This window comes from Bufo bufo, chromosome 4 (assembly GCF_905171765.1).
Source record: "Bufo bufo chromosome 4, aBufBuf1.1, whole genome shotgun sequence".
Lineage (NCBI taxonomy): Eukaryota > Metazoa > Chordata > Amphibia > Anura > Bufonidae > Bufo > Bufo bufo.
The window spans coordinates 424150201-424175972 of record NC_053392.1 but is presented as its reverse complement, the minus strand read 5'-3'; the positions used below and the strand labels follow the sequence as shown (position 1 = coordinate 424175972).

The window sequence follows — 25772 nt, the reverse complement described above, 5'->3', positions numbered from 1 at the left end:
AAAATAGAAAAAATTAAATAAAAATAGACATATTTGGTATTGCCGTGTCCGTAAAAACCAGCTCTATAAAAATATCACATGACCTAACCCCTCGGGTGAACACCGTAAAAAAAAAAAAGTCAAAACAAGCAATTTTTGTTACCTTGCATCACAAAAGGTGCAACACCAAGTGATCAAAAATGTGTATTTCCCACAAAATGGTACCAATAAAACCGTCACCTCATCCCGCAAAAAATGAGCCCCTACATAAGAAAATCTCTCAAAAAATAAAAAAAACTATAGCTCTCAGAACATGGACACATTAAAACATAATTTTTTTGTTTCAAAAATGCTATTATTGTGTAAAACTTTAATAAATGAGAAAAAGTATACATATTAGGTATCGCCACGGCCGTAACAATCTGCTCTATAAAACTGTCACATGACCTAACCCCTCAGGTGAACGCTGTAAAAATAAATCAATAGAAACTGTGCTAAAACAACCAATTTTTTGGTCACCTTGCTCCATAAAGTGTTGTAATGAATGATCAAAAAATCATATGTACCCAAAAATAGTACTAATAAAACTGGCACCTTATCCCCTAGTTTCCAAAATGGGGTCACTTCTTGGGAGTTTCTACTGTAAGGGTGCATCAGGGGGCTTCAAATGGGACATGGCATCTAAAAACCATGTGGAGTTCCTTTTTCTTCTGCGCCCTGCCGTGTGCCCATACAGCAGTTTATGACCACATGTGGGGTGTTTCTGTAAACCGCAGAATCTGGGTAATAAATATTGAGTTTTGTTTGGCTGTTAACCATCGATGTGTTAAAGAAAAAAATTGATTAAAATGGAAAATCTGCCAAAAAAGTGAAATTTGATCTCCATTTTCCTTTAATTCTTGTGGAACGCCTAAAGGGTTAACAAAGTTTGTAAAATCGGTTTTGAATACCTTGAGGGGTGTAGTTTCTACAATGGGGTCATTATGGGGGTATCCACTATGTAGGCCCCACAAAGTGACTTCAGACCTGAACTGGTCCTTAAAAAGTGGGTTTTGGCAATTTTCTTAAAAATTTGAAGAATTGCTTCTAAACTTCTAAGCCTTCTAACGTCCTAAAAAAATAAAATGACATTTCCAAAATGATGCCAACATAAAGTAGACATATGGGGAATGTTAAGTAATAAATATTTTATGAGGTATCGCGTTAGAAAATTGCGAATTTTTCAAATTTTTGGGTAAATTTGGGATTTTTTCATAAATAAAGGTGAAATATTTTGACTCAAATTTATGATTATCATGAAGTACAATGTGTCACGAGAAAACAATCTCTGAATGACTTGGATAAATAAAGGCGTTTCAAAGTTATTACCACATAAAGTGAGATATGTCAGTTTTGCAAAATTTGGCCTGGTCAGGAAGGGGGCAAATGGCCCAGATGGCAGGTGGTTAAAGATAATACAGCCGGATCCATTCATAACAGATGCAGATGGTTGTATTATCAGTAACTTAAGCGTTTTTGCTGAATCCTGCCGGATCCAGCAAAAACGCTAGTGTGAAAGTAGACTTACATCTCCAACATACATACATACGAGCCGTTTGGAAGCATTGCTCTAACACACTGGTGTCCTGTACATTGTGCTCTGTTTATCCTATCCCTCCTATGTCCTTTTCCTTTGTAAAAGAAGCCCTGGGTCCCCCCCAACCTTGCAAAGAACCTCAACGCCATCCTCCTGAGGACACACCAAAAAAAATCACAAGGTAGAGGAAGTGGGAGGTGCTGAAACACATCTAACATTTTTCAAAGGGCTTCCATTTTTAAAATGTTTATCCTGCCATACCAGGATAGGGAAAAGAGTTACCCCAGGCATGCTCAACCTGCGGTCCTCCAGCTGTTGCAAAACTACAACTCCCATCATTCTCTGACAGCCTACAGCTATCATCCAACAGAAGGGCATCGTGGGAGTTGTAGTTTTACAACAGCTGGAGGGCCGCAGGTTGAGCATCCCTGTGTTACCCAATTTCTGAGGTCTGACAACTGGAACCAGATAGGCGTTTCATAGATAAGGCGTAATACTTTAGCATCGGCAAGAATTTTTACCCCAAGATATGTTATCAATTCAGTTAACTCTTGCCCGGGTAATGTATTGTTGACTTCTGCACATTGATCTTCTTGAAGTTACTCAGTGTGACAAAATGATGTCTTTTTGGCACCTAACTCCACACCTAGGATGAAATCATTAAAGGGGTTATCCGACTTAAAAAAATGTGTTAGGGCTGCTTTATACATCATTAAAGATACATTTCTAATGTACTCACTTTATTGATTTTGCTCTGTTTCCACACTGCTGATTTGGGTCATGTGACCCCCGACGTCATCAACCCTTCTCTGGTGCTGACGTCTCGTTTACAAGCTTCTCCCTGCTTGAGGGAGTGGCCCAGCTCTGTAAACGAAACGTCAGAGCCTTTGGTGCCCGCCCCCTCTCTGCCGCGATCTCATTAACTTATCAATAGAGCAGCAGGGCTGTCATTACTGTGCAAAACAGAAGCTCCTGTGTTGCACTGAAAGAATGTACAGGAGAGCTCTGATAAGGAAAAGGTTACCCAGGTGCTGCCAGTCGCTGTATTGCTGTGATCCAGGAGCAGGAATAAAGGACAAGCAGCTCAGCCAATAAAAGGGAGAAGGCAAGTCAGGACAGCCAATCAGATGAAAGACCCGCCCTCCCTGCTGTTTACACTGGAGAGTAAAGACATGTGCTTCTGCCTGGGCTCTTAGATTTCCCGGGGAGAGGAAGGTGGGGGACACTGCATTGTGTGTATGGAGGGGTGGGGGACACTGCATTGTGTGTATGGAGGGGTGGGGGACACTGCATTGTGTGTATGGAGGGGTGGGGGAGGGGGACACTGCATTGTGTGTATGGAGGGGTGGGGGACACTGCATTGTGTGTATGGAGGGGTGGGGGAGGGGGACACTGCATTGTGTGTATGGAGGGGTGTGGGACACTGCATTGTGTGTATGGAGGGGTGGGGGACACTGCATTGTGTGTATGGAGGGGTGGGGGACACTGCATTGTGTGTATGGAGGGGTGGGGGACACTGCATTGTGTGTATGGAGGGGTGTGGGACACTGCATTGGGTGTATGGAGGGGTGGGGGAGGGGGACACTGCATTGGGTGTATGGAGGGGTGGGGGAGGGGGACACTGCATTGGGTGTATGGAGGAGTGGGGGGGACACTGCATTGTGTGTATGGAGGGGTGGGGGAGGGGGACACTGCATTGTGTGTATGGAGGGGTGTGGGACACTGCATTGTGTGTATGGAGGGGTGGGGGACACTGCATTGTGTGTATGGAGGGGTGGGGGACACTGCATTGTGTGTATGGAGGGGTGTGGGACACTGCATTGGGTGTATGGGGTGGGGGAGGGGGACACTGCATTGGGTGTATAGTGTGTATGGAGGGGTGGGGGACACTGCATTGTGTGTATGGAGGGGTGGGGGACACTGCATTGTGTATATTGTGTGTATGGAGGGGTGGGGGACACTGCATTGTGTATATTGTGTGTGTATAGAGGGGTGGGGGACCCTGCATTGTGTATATTGTGTGTATGGAGGGGTGGGGGACACTGCATTGTGTATGGGGGAGGGGGGACAATGACTACATAGTATATAGTCAACATAGATATGGCTGTAATATAGCTTAGATAGATATAGGTGTCATATATGACCCCTATATCCATCTAAGCTATATTAGATACATACACAGAGCTGCCTCAGAGCTTAGATACACAGAGCTGCCATAGAGCTTAGATACACAGAGCTGCCATAGAGCTTAGATACACAGAGCTGCCATAGAGCTTAGATACACAGAGCTGCCATAGAGCTTAGATACACAGAGCTGCCATAGAGCTTAGATACACAGAGCTGCCATAGAGCTTAGATACACAGAGCTGCCATAGAGCTTAGATACACAGAGCTGCCATAGAGCTTAGATACACAGAGCTGCCATAGAGCTTAGATACACAGAGCTGCCATAGAGCTTAGATACACAGAGCTGCCATAGAGCTTAGATACACAGAGCTGCCATAGAGCTTAGATACACAGAGCTGCCATAGAGCTTAGATACACAGAGCTGCCATAGAGCTTAGATACACAGAGCTGCCATAGAGCTTAGATACACAGAGCTGCCATAGAGCTTAGATACACAGAGCTGCCATAGAGCTTAGATACACAGAGCTGCCATAGAGCTTAGATACACAGAGCTGCCATAGAGCTTAGATACACAGAGCTGCCATAGAGCTTAGATACACAGAGCTGCCATAGAGCTTAGATACACAGAGCTGCCATAGAGCTTAGATACACAGAGCTGCCATAGAGCTTAGATACACAGAGCTGCCATAGAGCTTAGATACACAGAGCTGCCATAGAGCTTAGATACACAGAGCTGCCATAGAGCTTAGATACACAGAGATGCCATAGAGCTTAGATACACAGAGCTGCCATAGAGCTTAGATACACAGAGCTGCCATAGAGCTTAGATACACAGAGCTGCCATAGAGCTTAGATACACAGAGCTGCCATAGAGCTTAGATACACAGAGCTGCCATAGAGCTTAGATACACAGAGCTGCCATAGAGCTTAGATACACAGAGCTGCCATAGAGCTTAGATACACAGAGCTGCCATAGAGCTTAGATACATAGAGCTTAGATACACATAGCTGCCTTAGAGCTTAGATACACAGAGCTGCCATAGAGCTTAGATACATAGAGCCTGTGTTTCTCAATGTGACAGGATGATCTGCCTGTGTGAGCTAGGAGATGATCATGTGACTGGTTTATGCAAAGTTAGGATGTGCAGAGCAGGGTGAGGGGAAGGTCAGATTGTTCACGCCCACAAATATTCATGAGGCAGAGCTCAGGCTTTGTTGTTATACGCCCCCTCAGCATGTAAACAAAGCAATGACAGAACCATGAAAAGGTGTACATATGGGTTTTAACTTGATGAAATCTAGCTTAACCAAATTATATGTATATTCTGATGGGTTTTAAGAGTTTTTTTTTTTTTTAGTTTTTTTTTTATTAACTCGGATAACCCCTTTAAAGGGGTTCTCTAGGAATTAAATAAAACGAAGACACGTAAATATTATTTTATAATAAATATATTCACAAATGCCTTTCATTACTTAGACTGGCTTGTTTTGTCTAGGGAGCAATTATTAGGAGAACTAAAATGGCTGCCATCCTATTAGTACACAAACCTGTCCTAATCACATAGGAGGACAAGTTACTTCACCACAATGAGCCATAGAGCTGCCTCACCCTCCTCTCTGCTCTACTTGTCAGGAATCATGATCCTAAATACAGATGAATCTCTGTGGGAATGGAGATGGTGAGGAGACATGAGATGAGTGTGAGGTGTGGCTAATGAGCAGCAGCACTTTCATTACTGTCTCCATTACCACAGCCTGTCCTGTCCATCCTCTCTGTATTTCATGTCTCCTCATGAACTAAATTCCCCAGAGATTCAGCTGTATTCAGGATCATAATCCCTGACAAGTAGAGAGGAGGATGAGACAGCTCTTTACCTCAGTGTTTTAACCACTTAAGGACCACAGGTTTATACCCCCCTAAAGACCAGGCCCTTTTTTACAAATCGGCACTCCACAACTTTAGCGGTTTATTGCTCGGTCATGCAACTTACCACCCAAATGAATTTTACCTCCTTTTCTTCTCACTAATAGAGCTTTCATTTGGTGGTATTTCATTGCTGCTGACATTTTTACTTTTTTTGTTATTAATCGAAATTTAACGATTTTTTTGCAAAAAAATGACATTTTTCACTTTCAGTTGTAAAATTTTGCAAAAAAAACGAGATCCATATATAAATTTTGCTCTAAATTTATTGTTCTACATGTCTTTGATAAAAAAAAAAATGTTTGGTTAAAAAAAAAATGGTTTGGGTAAAAGTTATAGCGTTTACAAACTATGGTACAAAAATGTGAATTTCCGCTTTTTGAAGCAGCTCTGACTTTGTGAGCACCTGTCATGTTTCCTGAGGTTCTACAATGCCCAGACAGTACAAACACCCCACAAATGACCCCATTTCGGAAAGTAGACACCCTAAGGTATTCGCTGATGGGCATAGTGAGTTCATAGAACTTTTTATTTTTTGTCACAAGTTAGCGGAAAATGATGATTTATTATTCTTTTTTCTTACAAAGTCTCATATTCCACTAACTTGTGACATAAAATAAAAAGTTCTATGAACTCACTATGCCCATCACGAAATACCTTGGGGTCTCTTCTTTCCAAAATGGGGTCACTTGTGGGGTAGTTCTACTGCCCTGGCATTCTAGGGGCCCAAATGTGTGGTAAGGAGTTTGAAATCAAATTCTGTAAAAAATGACCAGTGAAATCCGAAAGGTGCTCTTTGGAATATGGGCCCCTTTGCCCACCTAGGCTGCAAAAAAGTGTCACACATCTGGTATCTCTGTATTCAGGAGAAGTTGAGGAATGTGTTTTGGGGTGTCTTTTTACATATACCCATGCTGGGTGAGATAAATATCTTGGTCAAATGCCAACTTTGTATAAAAAAAATGGGAAAAGTTGTCATTTGCCAAGATATTTCTCTCACCCAGCATGGGTATATGTAAAATGACACCCCAAAACACATTCCCCAACTTCTCCTGAGTACGGAGATACCAGATGTGTGACACTTTTTTGCAGCCTAGGTGGGCAAAGGGGCCCATATTCCAAAGAGCACCTTTCGGATTTCACTGGTCATTTTTTACAGAATTTGATTTCAAACTCCTTACCACACATTTGGGCCCCTAGAATGCCAGGGCAGTAGAACTACCCCACAAGTGACCCCATTTTGGAAAGAAGAGACCCCAAGGTATTCGCTGATGGGCATAGTGAGTTCATGGAAGTTTTTATTTTTTGTCACAAGTTAGTGGAATATGAGACTTTGTATGAAAAAAAATCAAAAAAAAAAAATCATCATTTTCCACTAACTTGTGACAAAAAATAGAAAATTCTAGGAACTCGCCATGCCCCCCACGGAATACCTTGGGGGTTATCTTTCCAAAATGGGGTCACTTGTGGGGTAGTTATACTGCCCTGGCATTTTCCAGGGGCCCTAATGTGTGGTAAGTAGGTAAATGACCTGTGAAATCCGAAAGGTGCTCTTTGGAATATGGGCCCCTTTGCCCACCTAGGCTGCAAAAAAGTGTCTCACACATCTGGTATCTCCGTACTCAGGAGAAGTTGGGGAATGTGTTTTGCGGTGTCATTTTACATATACCCATGCTGGGTGAGAGAAATATCTTGGCAAAAGACAACTTTTCCCATTTTTTTTATACAAAGTTGGCATTTGACCAAGATATTTCTCTCACCCAGCATGGGTATATGTAAAATGACACCCCAAAACACATTCCCCAACTTCTCCTGAGTACGGCGATACCAGATGTGTGACACTTTTTTGCAGCCTAGATGCGCAAAGGTGCCCAAATTCCTTTTAGGAGGGCATTTTTAGACATTTGGATACCAGACTTCTTCTCATGCTTTGGGGCCCCTAGAATGCCAGGGCAGTATAAATACCCCACATGTGACCCCATTTTGGAAAGAAGACACCCCAAGGTATTCAATGAGGGGCATGGCGAGTTCATAGAATTTTTTTGTTTTTTGGCACAAGTTAGCGGAAATTGATATTTTTTATTTTTTTCTCACAAAGTCTCCCTTTCCGCTAACTTGGGACAAAAATTTCAATCTTTCATGGACTCAATATGCCCCTCACGGAATACCTGGGGGTTTCTTCTTTCCGAAATGGGGTCACATGTGGGGTATTTATACTGCCCTGGCATTCTAGGGGCCCTAAAGCGTGAGAAGAAGTCTGGAATATAAATGTCTAAAAAATTTTACGCATTTGGATTCCGTGAGGGGTATGGTGAGTTCATGTGAGATTTTATTTTTTGACACAAGTTAGTGGAATATGAGACTTTGTAAGAAAAAAAAATAAAAAATTCAGCTAACTTGGGCCAAAAAAATGTCTGAATGGAGCCTTACAGGGGGGTGATCAATGACAGGGGGGTGATCAATGACAGGGGGGTGATCAGGGAGTCTATATAAGGCTTAATTCAGATGTCCGTATGTGTTTTGCGGGTCCGATCCATGTATCCGTGGATCCGTAAAAATCATACAGACATCTGAATGCAGCCTGACAGGGGGGGGTGATCAATGACACGGGGGTGATCAGGGAGTCTATATGGGGTGATCACCCCCCCTGGAAGGCTCCAGGGAGACGCCTGTATGTGTTTTGCGGATCCGATCCATCTATCAGTGGATCTGTAAAAATCATGCGGACGTCTGAATGGAGCTTTACAGGGGTGTGATCAATGACAGGGGTGTAATCAATGACAGGGGGTGATCAGGGAGTCTATATGGGGTGATCACCACAGTCATTGATCACGCCCCTGTAAGGCTCCATTCAGACGTCCGTGTGCGTTTTGCGGATCCGATCCATCTATCAGTGGATCCGTAAAAATCATGCGGACATCTGAATGGAGCTTTACAGGGGTGTGATCAATGACAGGGGGGTAATCAATGACAGGGGAGTGATCAGGGAGTCTATATGGGGTGATCAGGGGTTAATAAGTGACGGGGGGGGGGGGGGGGTGTAGTGTAGTGTAGTGGTGCTTGGTGCTACTTTACTGAGCTACCTGTGTCCTCTGGTGGTCGATCCAAACAAAGGGGACCACCAGAGGACCAGGTAGCAGGTATATTAGACGCTGTTATCAAAACAGCGTCTAATATACCTGTTATGGGTTAAAAAAAATCACATCTCCAGCCTGCCAGCGAACGATCGCCGCTGGCAGGCTGGAGATCAACTCTCTTACCTTCCGTTCCTGTGAGCGCGCGCGCCTGTGTGCGCGCGTTCACAGGAAAACTCGGCTCACGCGAGATGACGCCAATCGGCGTTAGTGTGACCTGGGAGCGCCGCAGAAATGACGCCTTTCGGCATTAGCGTGACGGTAAGTGGTTAAAGTAACTTGTCGTCATGTGTGATCAGGAAAGGTTTTGTGTGAAATAATGGGACAGCGGCTATTTTGTTTCCCCTGATGATTGCTCCCCAAACAAAACAAGCTATTATAAATAATGAAAGGTATTTGAGAAAATATTTACAATAAAGTAATATTTAAGTATTTTTTCATTTTCCTAATTCCTGGAGAACCCCTTTAATTAGCTGAGCGGTAGGCGAGACTTCCATAACCAAAATGTACAGAAGTGGAGACAGTAGAAACCTCTGTCTTGTCCCGTTGTTTGCTTCTAGGAAATCCCAAATAATAAAAGTTTTTATTAGGGTCCACTGTAAGTATAGAAGAATTTCGCAGGAAGGAGCCCCAGAATTAAGACACACTTAAAGGGGTTATCCCGTGACTAATGTAAACAATTTAAAGCGGACATCATATAGTATATGATAAGTCTTTCTAACAAAGCTAGAACCAGCCCTGTACCTCACACAGATACAGAAATCTCCCCATTCAATGCTCTGCTAGATTTATATCAAGCTCAAAGCTCAAGGTGGGTGTCTTTTCTGCTGCAGCTAAGGGGGCATGTCTCTCCCTATCACAGCTCAGGAGGCAGTTGAAGGATGAAACTGAGCATGTGTGGCCATCTCAGTGAGCAGGTCAAAGAAATAAGAAAAAAGCAAACAGCAGGTGGCGCTAAACATATACATTTTATTGATTAACTCAGAGGCTACACTAAATGTTTAATTACATGCAATTAAAAAAGTATTCAGATCCAGGTGTTGGTTTGAAAACTAGAATATTTTTCGTGGGACAACCCCTTAATAGTGTCATCACTAGCCTCCCGGTCAGGAGCAAATCCCACATAGGAATGGTGGGAAAAGAGTCGGCCACCACAATAAAAACTGCATGCAAGTCAAATCATACAATTCCATACAGTATTTGTCGCTGGATTTTCTGTGACTGCAAATAGATGTGTTACCATCTCCTTTAGTTTATTTGTTCTCATTAAACATTTAGGTATGATTGAAATGGTCTAATTCTTACCACTATGAACACAGAGGAAACCCCACATACAGGCTTGCAAACCAGTGCAGAGGATGGCTTGGTGGATTGCCCTAATGCTGAAACTGAGAAGACCTCTTTTCAGATGGCATCTGACCTCAACGAGAACAACTTAAATACAGATCAGCCTTTGACCAGAAACACAGAGATCAGCCTTCATAATAGAGATGCCCAGGATAACATTAATAATAATGAAAACTGCAACTTGATGTGCGGTCAACTTAGCTGCAAGAAGAGCTGTGAAGGGGATTGTACAGTGGTAGAAAGTTCTGCTCCTCTGTCCACCAAGGACAGTGCCTCTGCTACAGGAAAACATGTGGCCAGGAGACGCAGTAATAGAAATAAGAAGACTCCGAATGGAAAATCCTCAGGTAAAAACATGTATTTTCTTAAATTGCTTTGTTCAGAACTAAACCAAAAATGAAGCAAAATTCTCTTTTGTGTTCTATATGGTCCTGATATCTGAAATTGCAATTTTCAGAATCAGTTGACAGGAAACGCATACTATCTGTAATGCACAATTTTCCTGCACTCATTCGTGGTCATGTGACATTTTTCATTGTGTTGGTTCCCTATCTAAATGATATGCCGTCTACATCTCAGGAGTGGCAAGTATTGTAAGGGTACTTTCACACTAGCATTATTCTTTTCGGCATTGAGTTCCGTCCTAGGGGCTCAATACCGGAAAAGAACTGATCAGTTTTATTCTAATGCATTCTGAATGGGTGGAATCCATTCAGGATGCATCAGGATGTCTTCAGTTCAGTCTTTTTGCCTTTTCATGTCGGACATAATATCGCAGCATGCGGATCCAGCATTTTTTCCCGTTGAAATGCATTAATGCCGCATCCGGCTCCCAGTGTCCCGGCAAAACTGATCCGGCATTGCGGTCTGCGCATGCTCAGACCGCAAAAAATGTGCAAAAAATAAATGCCGAATCCGTTTTTTTTCAGATCACACCTGACAGACGGATCCGGCATTTCAATGCATTTGTCTGACAAATGCCATCAGTTTGCATACGTTTTGACGGATCCGGAATCCTCTGCCGCAAGTGTGAAAGTACCCTTAGGCTTTGCCCTGTAGACACAACATCATCTGTGTCCTTGCCTCTCAGGGCGGTGTTCTACTCATTCTCCTGGGCCCTGCCCTGTAGATGTGATGTCAGCCATGATGCTGTGTCTTAGTTTTTCCAGCAGGGTTTCAAGCACTCAAGCAGGCTTGGATCCACTGATGCCATCAGAAATTTCAGGGCTCCATACAGGCAAACCGTGTGCCCCCTCCCCATTTTTAGTCACACCAATCACCATAAATAATATGATCACTACAGGTAATTATGATAACAGGGATGCCAAATACTGTTTTGTGATATTCAATAAAAAAAGCAGTAAATGTTTGACAAAAAAATAGAATTTTTACTTCCAAGTTAGGCCTCCTGCACACGACCGTTGTGTGCACCCGTGGCCGTTGTGCCGTTTTCCTTTTTTATTTCGCGGACCCATTGACTTTCAATGGGTCCGTGGAAAAAACGGAAAATGCACCGGTCCTATTTTTTTTCACGGCCAACGGTTCACGGACCCATTCAAGTCAATGGGTCCGTGAAAGAACACGGATGCACACAAGATTGGCATCTGTGTCCGTGATCCGTGGCCGTAGGTTAGTTTTTATACAGACGGATCCAAAGATCCGTCTCCATAAAGCTTTTTCAAAGCTGAGTTTTCACTTCGTGAAAACTCAGAACCGACAGTATATTCTAACACAGAAGCGTTCCCATGGTGATGGGGACGCTTCTAGTTAGAATACACTACAAACTGTGTACAAGACTGCCCCCTGCTGCCTGGCAGCACCCGATCTCTTACAGGGGGCCGTGATCAGCACAATTAACCCCTTCAGGTGCGGCACCTGAAAGGGTTAATTGTACTATCATATCCCCCTGTAAGAGATCAGGGCTGCCAGGCAGCAGGGGGCAGACCCCCCCCCCCCCTCCCCAGTTTGAATATCATTGATGGCCAGTGCATCATTGATGGCCGCACACTGGCCAATTAACCCCTTCAGGTGCGGCACTTGAGGGGTTAATTGTGCTGATCACGGCACCCTGTAAGAGATCGGATGCTGCTAGGCAGCAGGGGGCAATCATGTACACAGTTTGTAGTATATTCTAACTAGAAGCGTCCCCATCACCATGGGAACGCCTCTGTGTTAGAATATACTGTCGGAAATGAGGTTTCACGATCTAACTCATATCCGACAGTATATTCTAACATAGGGGCGTTCCCATGGTGATGGGGACGCTTCAAGTTAAAATATACCATCGGATTGGAGAAAACTCCGATCCGATGGTATAAAAGGGACTCCAGACTTTACATTGAAAGTCAATAGGGACGGATCCGTTTGAAATGGCACCATATTGTGTCAACGTCAAACGGATCCGTCCCCATTGACTTGCATTGTAATTCAGGACGGATCCGTTTGGCTCCGCACGGCCAGGCGGACACCAAAACGACTTTTTTTTCATGTCCGTGGATCCTCCAAAAATCAAGGAAGACCCACGGACGAAAAAACGGTCACGGAAAAACGGGACCCGTTTTTGCGGACCGCAAAAAAATACGTTCGAGGCCTTATTGTTACAAAAAAAAAAATACCAAAGCAAAAAACATTTGTAACATTCTTAGTATAAAATATTACAACACAGTATTTGGTATCCCTATAATCATAAGCTGTACAATATAGTGAACATATTTATGGTGATTGGTAGATTGTGCAATTTTTTTCCTTTCATCTCAGTAATATACTATTTATTTAGTGTTCAGTTTTTTTATTACAGAAAATTCAGCCTTTCCAACAGAGCCGGTCTGTAGTGTAATGGTAACTCTTCTGCCTGACACACAGAAGGTCTGGAGTTGAAATTCTAATGAAGGCCTGTAAAATAATTTCTTTAGTAAAAGTCTATGTGCTGAAAGAGGGCCACTCCCCCAACCTATATCCAACACAGCTTCATTAGTGTTTACTGCATTGAATTGAATACAAATGAAGCTGCCTACCCACCTTGGATCTGTGATGTTCCAGCTGGAAGGGGAGGGAGAGGCAGAGACCTGATGCTACAGACACTCGCCATGAGTCTTGCACTGAGATGTATACTCAGGATGCAGGTTACAGATCGTAATTACGCTGGAGAACTCAAAATGTACACAAAATTTAATCCTCTGACTTACGTAATGCAGTATGGTTGACTGCTGGTGTTATTTATTTTTTGTGTAACTGGAAAACCCCTTTAAAGGCAGGTTTTCTGGGTTATGGCAATGTGCCATAAAAGTTTTTTTGTGGATTTAGCCTAGGCTCTCTTCACATCTCATCTGAGCCTTCCGTTAGATAATATATTTTGGAAGTATTCTCCATCGTGCACCTCCAACGAAAGGCTCCAACTTAGATGACTATATGGCCATACAGTGGTACAGTTGCCTATAACTACCAATGTTTTGGTAATTAAAGGGTTTCTGTCACCAGAATTAATCCTATTAAACTAGCTGACATTAGCAATGTGCTAATGTCAGCTGAACCTAACTAGTCTATTCCTACTTTTATCTATGCCCCTGTTACTCCAGAAATATAACTTTTGTAATATGCTAATTAGCCTCTAGGTGCAGGGGGGGGGGGGGGGGGTTACTCCTGCTCCTAGAGGCTCAGTTCTCCCACCTCTGGCCATGCCCTGCTACACTAGATTGGCAGGGCCAGGCAGCCTTCACCTCCAACTGCCGGCCCTGTGTGCTGGGGAAATCTCACGCCGTTCAGTATGGGGCAGCCGGCGATCACCCTTCACTCACCGCGCCGAATACTGAACGGGACGGCCAGGCGCGATATTTACACGGCAGACAGGGCCGGCAGTAGGAGACAAACTCTGCCTGGCCCTGTCAATAGGGCGTGGTCAGAGATGGGAGAACGGAGCCTCTAGGAGCAGGGGCCTGGGGTAAAGTTTTTTTCCTTAATGAAGCCCTTTTCAGACTGTTTATGACACCTTGAAGTGATTGTCTGGAGAAGAAAAGATCAGCGCGTTATGAGTCCTGTGTCCAACAGGAAAGCATCCTGAGATCATTCATGTTTGGGGTTGATTCTCATCTAAGGGAGTAGGGTCACTCTCAAGTTTGTCTAAGAGCACTGCCATAAATAAAGAATGGTATCAAAACATCCTCCAAGAGGAACGTCTCCCAAAAATCCAGGAGCAATTTAGTGATCAACCATGCTTTTTCCAGCATGATGGAGCATCATGTCACAAAGCAAAAGCGATAACTAAGTGGCTCGGTGAACAAAACATTGAGATTTTGGGTCCATCGCCAGGAAGCTCCCCAGATTCTCAATCCTATTAAGAACCTGTGGTCAGTCCTCAAAAAGTGGGTGGACAAACAAAGCACAGAAATTGTGTTAAACTTCAAGCACTAAGCAAGAATGGGTTGCCATCCTCCAGGATTTGGCCCAGAAACTAATATCCAGCCTGCCAGGGCACACTGCAAAAGTCTTGAAAAAGAATGGTCGACACCGGAAATAATGAGTATTTGCATAAACTTATTTGTCAAAGTTAAGGAAAAAAAAACATGAAATACTGATAATTCTGCTTTAGTATACCATAGAAACATCTGACAAAAAGATGGAAATGCGCTGAATCCAACTTTGTAAAAAAATTAAAAATAAAAACATTTTTGTCAGTCTCAAAACTTTTGGTCACTACTATACGTTAAAGGCACAGCTCCCACATGTGCGAATATAGCAAGTGGCTGTCCCCATCCTCTAAAGTTGCAGTCATTTCCTTTAAAAAAAAAAGTTCTTAAATTCAAAATTAAACCACTTTCTAAATGGTGTTCATTAAAGAAAGTCATTTTGCTTTTTGCCAAGTGTGTGTAAGTCCTTCACCTAGCTGTTGGTGCTGCTGAATCTGACATAAATGCATCAGAACACTGCTTTCATTTCTGATGGCTCTTTTTGCCCTCCGCCTCCCCTTTCTCAAAGATAGGAGCAGGAGGTTGCACACAGCAAGCATCCAAGGAGGGCAGTTCACACAGGCTGTGGATATGGAGGAACGCACACAAGGCATTTTACAAACGGAAGACAGCATAATTCTGGATACTCTGATCCAGTATGTGTTATTGAGAGGGCCACCCGACATCAGGAATCTCTGAAACTAGAAGCAATTTGCAAACTGAATACCAGAGGGTCTAAAAATGAATGAAGGAAAGCAGATTGCAGCTTAAAACTTTTTTTTCATTTTTTCCCCCCACTTTTTTAACAACTAACATATGTAAAAGTCAGTTTTCTATCAAAGGTTATCATAGCCTTTAAAATGTATTTAAGAACTTTGGGTCTTCACCATATATTGTCTGGTGTACTAGTTTCTAATAAATAATGATAAACCTTTTATGCAAAACCATTATTGCTTTATCCACCATTGTAACATTTCTGTGACTAATCCTTCAGGATTTTCAGCATCAGCGGATATATCTGTTTCAGAAGACAAGTGTGCGGATTCTACTCATGACATGTCCACACTTGACTCACATGTTAGTCCAGAACACAAGAATCAGAAGCAACTTCGAGACTCCCTGTTTTCCCTCATTCGAGACGGGTTTGAACAGACTGATGGCCGGATGCTTTCTATGTGCCTTCATCAGGTATGGCTTTGCAGCTTGGTTCTTAAACTGGTCATGCACCTTCAATACCTGTTGGCCAAAACGCTGTACCTCTCTACTCCCCATACGCATCCATTCTCAGAATGCAGGTGTTCTCATTGGGGAGCGGAGAGTAAGCTGATGTCGGGCACCTCTGGCGATCCTTGTGGACAGGATTGGATATTTTGAAATTTTACATGCCCAACTTGTTTTCCCCAGCTTTCTCTGTTAGGGTAGAGTTGGCATCCCCCACACACTTAAGTTGTGAGGTGGCAGGTCTAGAACTGTGTGTCCGCCTTTTCAGTTGTGAGTTGGTTGAGGTAACCTTGCAAAAGATAACCTGTGCAGCTTTCTTTTTCTAGTGTTTGTTTTACTTCATTTTAAGCCTTCCCAGACTTCCGCCATACATGCACTCGACCGTATCAATTTTGCGGTCTGTAAATATTGGTCGTGGTGTATAGTCCATCTTTTTGCAGAACAGACATACGGATGCAGAAAGTGCACCGTCTGCAAATTTTCTCCTGTGGGCTCAAAGAATCCCAGTCCAACCCCGCTGGTGTAAGAAATAGTTTAGAAAATTGCTATAAAACCAATTCTCTTATTGATGTAACTCAAAGTAGAGCTTCGACACAAAATATGTGAATGTCTGAATAGAATGAAAGAGCTGAATATACTGTACGCCAAATTGTTTAACTGATTTACTATACTGTTATGTTATTTCTTTTTAGATAGCAGAGACCTATTTTCAGGAAGAAGACTGTATCCTTTTTTCTTTTGTTTTTTATTTTTTATTAAATCCAATACAATGGAAACTTCTAGGCAGGCAACACTTGGACATTAGTGCCTAACTTTTTGGGTAAGGGTACTTTCACACTAGCGTTCTTCTTTTCCGGCATAGAGTTCCGTCAAAAGGGCTCTATGCTGGAAAAGAACTGATCAGGCATATCCCAATGCATTCTGAATGGATAGAAATCCGTTCAGTATGCCTTCCTTTCAGTCACGGTCAGGCATTTTGGCCGGACATAATGCCTGATCAGTCGCCGGCATTAATTCCCATTGACTTGCATTAGTGCCGGATCCAGCATTGCAAAACAACTGAAGGACGGATCTGCGTGCGCAGACCGGGAAAACTGTGAAAAAGACTGCAAGACTGATCTGTCCATCCGCATGACAAGCGGAGAGACGGATCCGTTCTTGCAATGCATTTGTAGATGGATCCGCATCCGGATTAGTCTACAAATGCTGTCAGTTGTCACACTGATCGTCGGAGTTGCCTGCTGGATCCAACGATCAATGTGACAACTGACAGCGGAACTGCCTGCCGGATCACACTAACGCTAGTGTGAAAGTACCATAAAATTATGTAAACTATGTGTATGGACATTCCTACTTCTCTGGCTCCTCAAGTCTTCAGTCTATTGGCTAATAAATAAGCAGATATTGTGTAGTACTGGTGCCTTGTAGCGCTGAGGTCCTGGCTTCGAGTCCGCCAAGGACATCTGCATGGAGTTTGTATGTTCTCCCCGTGTTTGTGTGGTGTTCTCCAGTTTTCTCCCACACTCCAAAGACATACTAATAGGGAACTTAGATTGCAAGCTCCATTGGGGACAGCGTGATGCGAGGGGTCCAAGGCCCAACAGATTAGTTCTGGCGCCTGAAGTTGCCTCCAGAACTAATAAAGAAAATTAGAAACTGGACAACCCCTTTAAAATTTCCTGCTATTAGACATTTTTGTTAATCCTGAACAGCTCCTTTAATTTGAACGCTAATGTTATTTAGCTCATTAGTGCAGGTGCCTTTCCTGTTTCATATTTGGTATGACAAGGAAATGATTCTTGACTGCTCACTCAGATGAGAAAGCAATGCAGTTCATCCAGCTGGAGCGAGTCTATCACGAGCAGCTGCTTGCCAATCTGTCTGCTATTCAGGAGCAGTGGGGTGAGTAAATGAGCACGGTGTACATCTTGTTCCTTAGAGTTTATAATTGGTGCCATTCACATGCTCTTCGTGTAAGAAATGCTCTAGTGGAGCAATACAGTTTGTTTTTTTAATGTTCTTGTTTCATTTTTTTATGCTTTCTGGATGTCTAGAAACTCTATGCCGAGCCTCCGTGCATGAGTCTGTGACAAGATGTCTATATAAATGTGTCGGGTCACACACTGCAGAATTGAAACATTTTACATTTTTGGAAAACTCTAGAATACTAGTAAAGTGGGATTATTCTGCTTTCATGTCTTCATTTTTTTTTTCTGTTGACGCTGTTGCGTTATAATGGAAATGATCAGTGCGACCCCCCCCCCCCCAATCACTAGAAAGAGCGTTCTGCCTCCTTTCTGCACAAACACACTTAGGCCTCTTGCACACGACCGTATGTATTTTGCGGTCCGCAAAAAAACGGATCCGCAAAAAATATGGATGACATTTCTGTGCATTCTGTATTTTGCAGAACGGAAGAGCTGGCCCCTAATAGAATAGCACTATCCTTGTCCGTAATCCGGACATTAATAGGATATGTTCTATTTTGCGGAAATACGGAAACAGAATGCACACTGAGTACCTTCCTTTTTTAATTTTTATTTATTTGAATTATTTTCTAATTTTGTAAAAAAAAAAAAAAAAAATATATATATATATATATATCTCAAAAAACCACTGGCAGCACCACCCTGGGGAGTGTGGAAAAATAGACGGGTGCAATGTCCAAGTACGGTAAAAGGTGCTTTACCCACTTATAGAAAACAAAAATTGGACTGCACTCCAAGCATTTCTTCAAAGAAGTTTGTTTTTATTCACCCATATGGTGGCAAAAGCGACGTTTCGGCTCAAGCATGATATATATATATATTTTATTTTTATTTATTTTTTGCGGACCCACAAAAAATAAACCCGGAAAGGACACGGAATGAAAACACGTTTGTGTGCAAGATGTCTTGGGCAGAGGTTGAGCAGCGGTTGAACTCCGGATGCCTTACATGTGACTTACATGGATGTAACGGATCTCCTGGCACCCCGACCGGGTACCTCCGTTGATAAATGCTCCCAGTGCCTCCCGAGGACTCCAAGCACTCCGCTCGACACCGATACCACCACAGGAACCAGGAACAGGAACAGCTCTTACAAGAGCTAGGAGTAATAGCCAGGGGAGTATACATGTATAGCAATCCCCACACACATGAGACGAGGCTCTATGTTGAGTGTAAAACAGGAACTCTTTATTGAGGGCTACCCGCCCGTATTTATGCAGGTCCCCATCTGGTGGACACTCCCCTAGGGGACCAGATGGAAGACTGTGACACAGGACAGATATGCAGCAATTCAGGATACACAGACACAATACATCCCCACAATGCATCATGGTTTCCTCCTCTCTGCCCTGGAGACACCCGAGGAGTAATTCAATTATCTCTCAAGACAAAGGGAAATCGCCAATACACATGTGGGGACAACAGGACAGAAATCACCATTTAAACATACAATGTCACAACCCTTACAGTAAACACAGACATTTAACATATCCCCAGATAGCTCAAGTCTGAGTGCATATTATCAGGTGAATGGCACTCAGACTACACGAATACAATAAAATTAGCTATCTGGGTACCCTCACATAACATACAATACAATTACAAAGACAGATGGTTCTGTCACACACCTCAAAACCCCACATATCCCCATAATGTATACATCCATGGATAGCTCTGATCTGGGTGAACAACATATCCAAAAATCACCCAGATCCGAGCAGGGGTTCCCGAATTCCATGGAAGTCACATTTGGCCGACCTGTCTTCTCCTTTAAAGTTCGTATGGGCCATAATCCTGAGGCAAGAGGCTGGCAAACGGGCCCCTCCAAAACCCAGTGGCGAGGTTATATTCGCCACAATGGATATATGACGTTACAGTTTTAATCAGCCCCACGCATGTTGAATGGAAGGGAACGGTGTGTGATCGCCCACTACTGCATTCGGTCTTTTCCTCAATGTGGTCGTCCAATGTGTAAACTGTGGTCTTCAGTTGCAGTGATGGCAGGAGGTCCAGTGGTGGAGGCCATAGGTGATAATTACCCATTGTGGCACAGCCTGTTAAAATCGCGTTACCCCCCTTAATTACTGAGGCATGATATTTAGACATCCAACATTCATAGTTTGGATAAGAGCAACACGTGACCCCTCAGATAACGGGATTCAAGAAAACAGACTGGCACAGATTTAACCTTTGTATCTCAGAAATGTCTGAACATTTTTAATAAAGTTGAAAACAGAATTTTTTTACCTAAAATGAGTAAAATGCAATAAAAAAAGGTGTCCATAGCCTTTAAAAGGGTTTTTTTAGGGATTTTTGTACTGATGACCTATCCTCTGGATAGGTCATCAGTATCTGATCGGTGGGGGTCCAACACCTGGGACCCTTACCAATCAGCTGTTTGAGAAGGAGCCAGCGCTCCTGTGAGTGCTGCAGCCTTCTTGTAGCTCGCCAAACACAGCGCCGTACATTGTATAGCGCTCAGCCCCATTCATTTCAATGGTGCTGAGCTGCGCCTAGGCCACGTGAATGATGTCACTGGCCTAGGAAAAGCAGCTGATCGCCAGGGTTCCCAAGTGTTGGACCCCTGCCGTTCTGATACTGATGATGACCTATCCTGAGGATGACAGAAAACCCCTTTATGTTTTGCAATAAATGAAGTTTCCAAGATTGTTCTCTTCTTTCTGGTGACAACCCCATTTTCTAATGGAAGGTGGTGTGTACTGGAATATGCCTAAGCATACAGGTTGGGACCATTACCATCTACATCCTACTAATTAGCATTTTGTTATCTTCTTGTCACATTATTGTAACATGCAATTGTGTGATTTGCTTGGATATAGTTTGAATGGGACATAACAATGTCTGAGAGCCATGCCTGTACATGTACGGCATTGTTAAACAAATTTCTGTTTTACCTGCACAATGCAAAATCTGCAGAAGGTTATGCTCCTGACCCGTTGGGAGTATCTAGATTGTTGCTGTAGTTTACATGGACTGAATATACAGGGTGGGCCATTTATATGGATACACCTTAATAAAATGGGAATGGTTGGTGATAGGGATGTCCCGATACAATTTTTTCAAGACTGAGTACGAGTACCGATACTTTTATTTACAGTACAGACCAAAAGTTTGGACACACCTTCTCATTCAAAGAGTTTTCTTTATTTTCATGACTATGAAGGCATCAAAACTATGAATTAACACTTGTGGAATTATATACATAACAAGTGTGAAACAACTGAAAATATGTCATATTCTAGGTTCTTTAAAGTAGCCACCTTTTGCTTTGATTACTGCTTTGCACACTCTTGGCATTCTCTTGATGAGCTTCAAGAGGTAGTCCCCTGAAATGGTTTTCACTTCACAGGTGTGCCCTGTCAGGTTTAATAAGTGGGATTTCTTGCCTTATAAATGGGGTTGGGACCATCAGTTGCGTTGAGGAGAAGTCAGGTGGATACACAGCTGATGGTCCTACTGAATAGACTGTTAGCTGCTTTTTTCTTGCCATAATACAAATTCTAAGTAAAGAAAAACGAGTGGCCATCATTACTTTAAGAAATGAAGGTCAGTCAGTCAGCCGAAAAATTGGGAAAACTTTGAAAGTAAGGGCTATTTGACCATGAAGGAGAGTGATGGGGTGCTGTGCCAGATGACCTGGCCTCCACAGTCACCGGACCTGAACCCAATCGAGATGGTTTGGGGTGAGCTGGACCGCAGAGTGAAGGCAAAAGGGAGGATCGCATTCAGGAGGAGATGGGTGGGCTGGAGGGACGCGCTGGGCGGCGGCAGTTTCTGAAGGTAGACCGAGCCTCTAGGTGCTAATGACGCCCCCATAGCACCTAGAGGCTCATTAGCATATTAATAAAAGTTCTTTTTTTAGCAAAACAGCTGCCCCAAAAGCAATTATATTAGGATGGTTGGGCAGAGCAGACACTAGCGGATCGCTAGTGTCTGACAGCTAAATATGGGAAACGAAGTGATAGAAACCCTTTAAACACCCTTAATGACCAGGCCACTTTTTACACTTCTGACCTACACTACTTTGACCGTTTATTGCTCGGTCATGCAACTTACCACCCAAATAAATTTTACCTCCTTTTCTTCTCACTAATAGAGCTTTCATTTGGTGGTATTTCATTGCTGCTGACATTTTTACTTTTTTTGTTATTAATCGAAATTTAACGTTTTTTTTGCAAAAAAATGACATTTTTCACTTTCAGTTGTAAAATTTTGCAAAAAAAACGACATCCATATATAAATTTTTCTCAAAACTTATTGTTCTGCATGTCTTTGATAAAAAAAAAATGTTTGGGTAAAAAAAAATGGTTTGGATAAAAGTTATAGCGTTTACAAACTATGGTACAAAAATGTGAATTTTCGCTTTTTGAAGCAGCTCTGACTTTCTGAGCACCTGTCATGTTTCCTAAGGTTCTACAATGCCCAGACAGTACAAACACCCCACAAATGACCCCATTTCGGAAAGTAGACACCCCAAGGTATTCGCTGATGGGCATAGTGAGTTCGTAGAAGTTTTTATTTTTTGTCACAAGTTAGTGGAATATGAGACTTTGTAAGAAAAAAAAAAAAAAAAAAAATCAAAGTCTCATATTCCACTAACTTGTGACAAAAAATAAAAACTTCTATGAACTCACTATGCCCATCAGCGAATATCTTGGGGTGTCTTCTTTCCAAAATGGGGTCACTTGTGGGGTAGTTATACTGCCCTGGCATTCTAGGGGCCCAAATGTGTGGTAAGTAGTTTGAAATCAAAATCTGTAAAAAAAAAAATGGCCGGTGAAATCCGAAAGGTGCTCTTTGGAATGTGGGCCCCTTTGCCCACCTAGGCTGCAAAAAAGTGTCACACATCTGGTATCTCCGTACTCAGGAGAAGTTGGGGAATGTGTTTTGGGGTGTCATTTTACATATACCCATGCTGGGTGAGATAAATATCTTGGTCAAATGCCAACTTTGTATAAAAAAATGGGAAAAGTTGTCTTTTGCCAAGATATTTCTCTCATCCAGCATGGGTATATGTAAAATGACACCCCAAAACACATTGCCCAACTTCTCCTGAGTACGGAGATACCAGATGTGTGACACTTTTTCTGGCAGCCTAGGTGGGCAAAGGGGCCCACATTCCAAAGAGCACCTTTCGGATTTCACCGGTCATTTTTTACACATTTTGATTTCAAACTTCTTACCACACATTTGGGCCCCTAGAATGCCAGGGCAGTATAACTACCCCACAAGTGACCCCATTTTGGAAAGAAGACACCCCAAGGTATTCGCTGATGGGCATAGTGAGTTCATAGAAATTTTTATTTTTTGTCACAAGTTAGTAGAATATGAGACTTTGTAAGAAATAAAAAATCATCATTTTCCACTAACTTGTGACAAAAAATAAAAATTTCTAGGAACTCGCTATGCCCCTCACGGAATACCTTGGGGTGTCTTCTTTCTAAAATGGGGTCACTTGTGGGGTAGTTATACTGCCCTGGCATTCTAGGGGCCCAAATGTGTGGTAAGAAGTTTGAAATCAAAATGTGTAAAAAATGACCGGTGAAATCCGAAAGGTGCTCTTTGGAATGTGGGCCCCTTTGCTGCAAAAAAGTGTCACACATGTGGTATTGCCGTACTCAGGAGAAGTTGGGCAATGTGTTTTGGGGTGTCATTTTACATATACCCATGCTGGGTGAGAGAAATATCTTGGCAAAAGACAACTTTTCCCATTTTTTTTATACAAAGTTGGCATTTGACCAAGATATTTATCTCACCCAGCATGGGTATATGTAAAATGACACCCCAAAACACATTCCCCAACTTCTCCTGAGTACGGCGATACCACATGTGTGACACTTTTTTGCAGCCTAGATGCGCAAAGGTGCCCAAATTCCTTTTAGGAGGGCATTTTTAGACATTTGGATCCCAGACTTCTTCTCACGCTTTAGGGTCCCTAAAAAGCCAGGGCAGTATAAATACCCCACATGTGACCCCATTTTGAAAAGAAGACACCCCAAGGTATTCAATGAGGGGAATGGCGAGTTCATAGAAAAAAAAAAATTTTGGCACAAGTTAGCGGAAATTGTTTTTTTGGGTTTTTTTCTCACAAAGTCTCCCTTTCCGCTAACTTGAGACAAAAATTTTAATCTTTCATGGACTCAAAATGCCCCTCAGGGAATACCTTGGGGTGTCTTCTTTTCAAAATGGTGTTATTTGTGGGGTGTTTGTACTGCCCTGGCATTTGAGGGTCTCCGCAATCATTACATGTATGGCCAGCATTAGGAGTTTCTGCTATTCTCCTTATATTGAGCATACGGGTAATGAGATATTTTTTTTTCGTTCAGCCTCTGGGCTGAAAGAAAAAAATGAACGGCACAGATTTCTTCATTCGCATCGATCAATGTGGATGAAAAAATCTCTGCCAAAAAAAGAAAAAGGAGGGGAAAGGCGTCTGCCAGGACATAGGAGCTCCGCCCAACATCCATACCCACTTAGCTCGTATGCCCTGGCAAACCAGATTTATCCATTCACATCAATCGATGTGGATGAATAAATCATTGCCGGGATTTTTTTTATTTTTTATATATACAAAGTGTTTGCCAAAGCATATGAACACCGCCACCTCCTCAGCTCATATGCCTCGGCAAACGTATCTTTTACTGCAGAGGAGAAATCTCGTCTTGCAGCGCCGCATACACCAACTTGTGTGTAATCTGACAGCAGCGCAATGCTTCTGTCAGAATGCACATCAGTGCTGCAGCTGGTTCATCGGTTGGTCCACCTGGAAGGTAAAAAAAACAAAACAAAAAAGAAAAAACCAGGCCGCAACACAATAAATTTTATTAACTTTATAATAACTTTTGAACAGAACATATAAACTTTTTTTTTTTTACTTTTTTAACTGAAGTTAACTTTTTTGCTTACCTTTTCTTTTTTTTTTTTTTTACCTTTTTATAGGACAAACCTCTCCTTCCCCATGGGACAATGTGCAAAGCGCAAATCGCCCAAAGATGTGGTGAAGTACATTATGCACTTTATCCCAGGTGAAAGGAGAGGTTTGCAGTAGCTGTGAGTGTAAGGGCCCTAATAGCCCTGTGTGCCTGTCCTGTGAGATGCAATCCCTATGCTACGTGTACCTGTGTGTGGTACTTCCGGAAACACTCTCCAAAGCATAGGGCAGGGTGGTCAGGACAGAAATAGCGGGTGTCACGCCTTATTCCACTCCTTCTACAGACACGACATCTTTTTCAGGGTGACGGTTGGGTTGAGGTACCAGGAACGACACTGGGGAAATGTCGCTCGTGTAGACGGCTAACTACACTGGTGGATGGGGCCACGGAACCTTCTGGATACAGGAAGTTCTCGATGAGCTCTTCCTGAAATTTGTGGAAGGATCGTGTTCTCCCAGCCTTACTGTAGAGAAAAAAACTATTGTACAGAGCCAATTGAATTAAATATACAGACACCTTCTTATACCAGCGTCTGGTGCGTTGGGAAACTAAATAAGGAGCCAACATCTGGTCATTGAAGTCCACCCCTCCCATGAGCAAATTATAGTCGTGGACACAGAGGGGCTTTTCAATGACACGGGTTGCTCGCTCAATTTGGATTGTCGTGTCTGCGTGAATGGAGGAGAGCATGTAAACGTCACGCTTGTCTCTCCATTTCACCGCGAGCAGTTCTTGGTTACACAAGGCAGCCCTCTACCCCCTTGCAAGACGGGTGGTAACGAGCCGTTGGGGGAAGCCCACGCGACTAGTTTGCGCGGTGCCACAGGCGCCAATCTGTTCTAGAAACAAATGCCTAAAGAAGGCCACACTTGTATAGAAATTGTCCACATAAAGATGGTACCCCTTGCCAAATAAGGGTGACACCAAGTCCCAGACTGTCTTCCCACTGCTCCCCAGGTAGTCAGGGCAACCGACCGGCTCCAGGGTCTTATCTTTTCCCTCATAGATCCGAAATTTGTGGGTATAGCCTGTGGCCCTTTCACAGAGCTTATACAATTTGACCCCATACCGGGCACGCTTG

At 43.0% G+C, this 25772-nt stretch overlaps 1 protein-coding gene across 1 annotated transcript in view; it reads left to right on the top strand.

Moving 5' to 3' along the window:
• Positions 1 to 25772, top strand: part of CNST (consortin, connexin sorting protein) — a 176478-nt gene that overhangs the window by 56506 nt on the left and 94200 nt on the right. The window contains exons 2-5 of the mRNA XM_040429319.1: positions 10019 to 10434; positions 15524 to 15717; positions 16443 to 16473; positions 17566 to 17652. Coding sequence (XP_040285253.1) covers positions 10050 to 10434; positions 15524 to 15717; positions 16443 to 16473; positions 17566 to 17652 — 697 coding nt within the window. The 5' untranslated portion in view covers positions 10019 to 10049. The remainder of the gene's footprint in view (positions 1 to 10018; positions 10435 to 15523; positions 15718 to 16442; positions 16474 to 17565; positions 17653 to 25772) is intronic.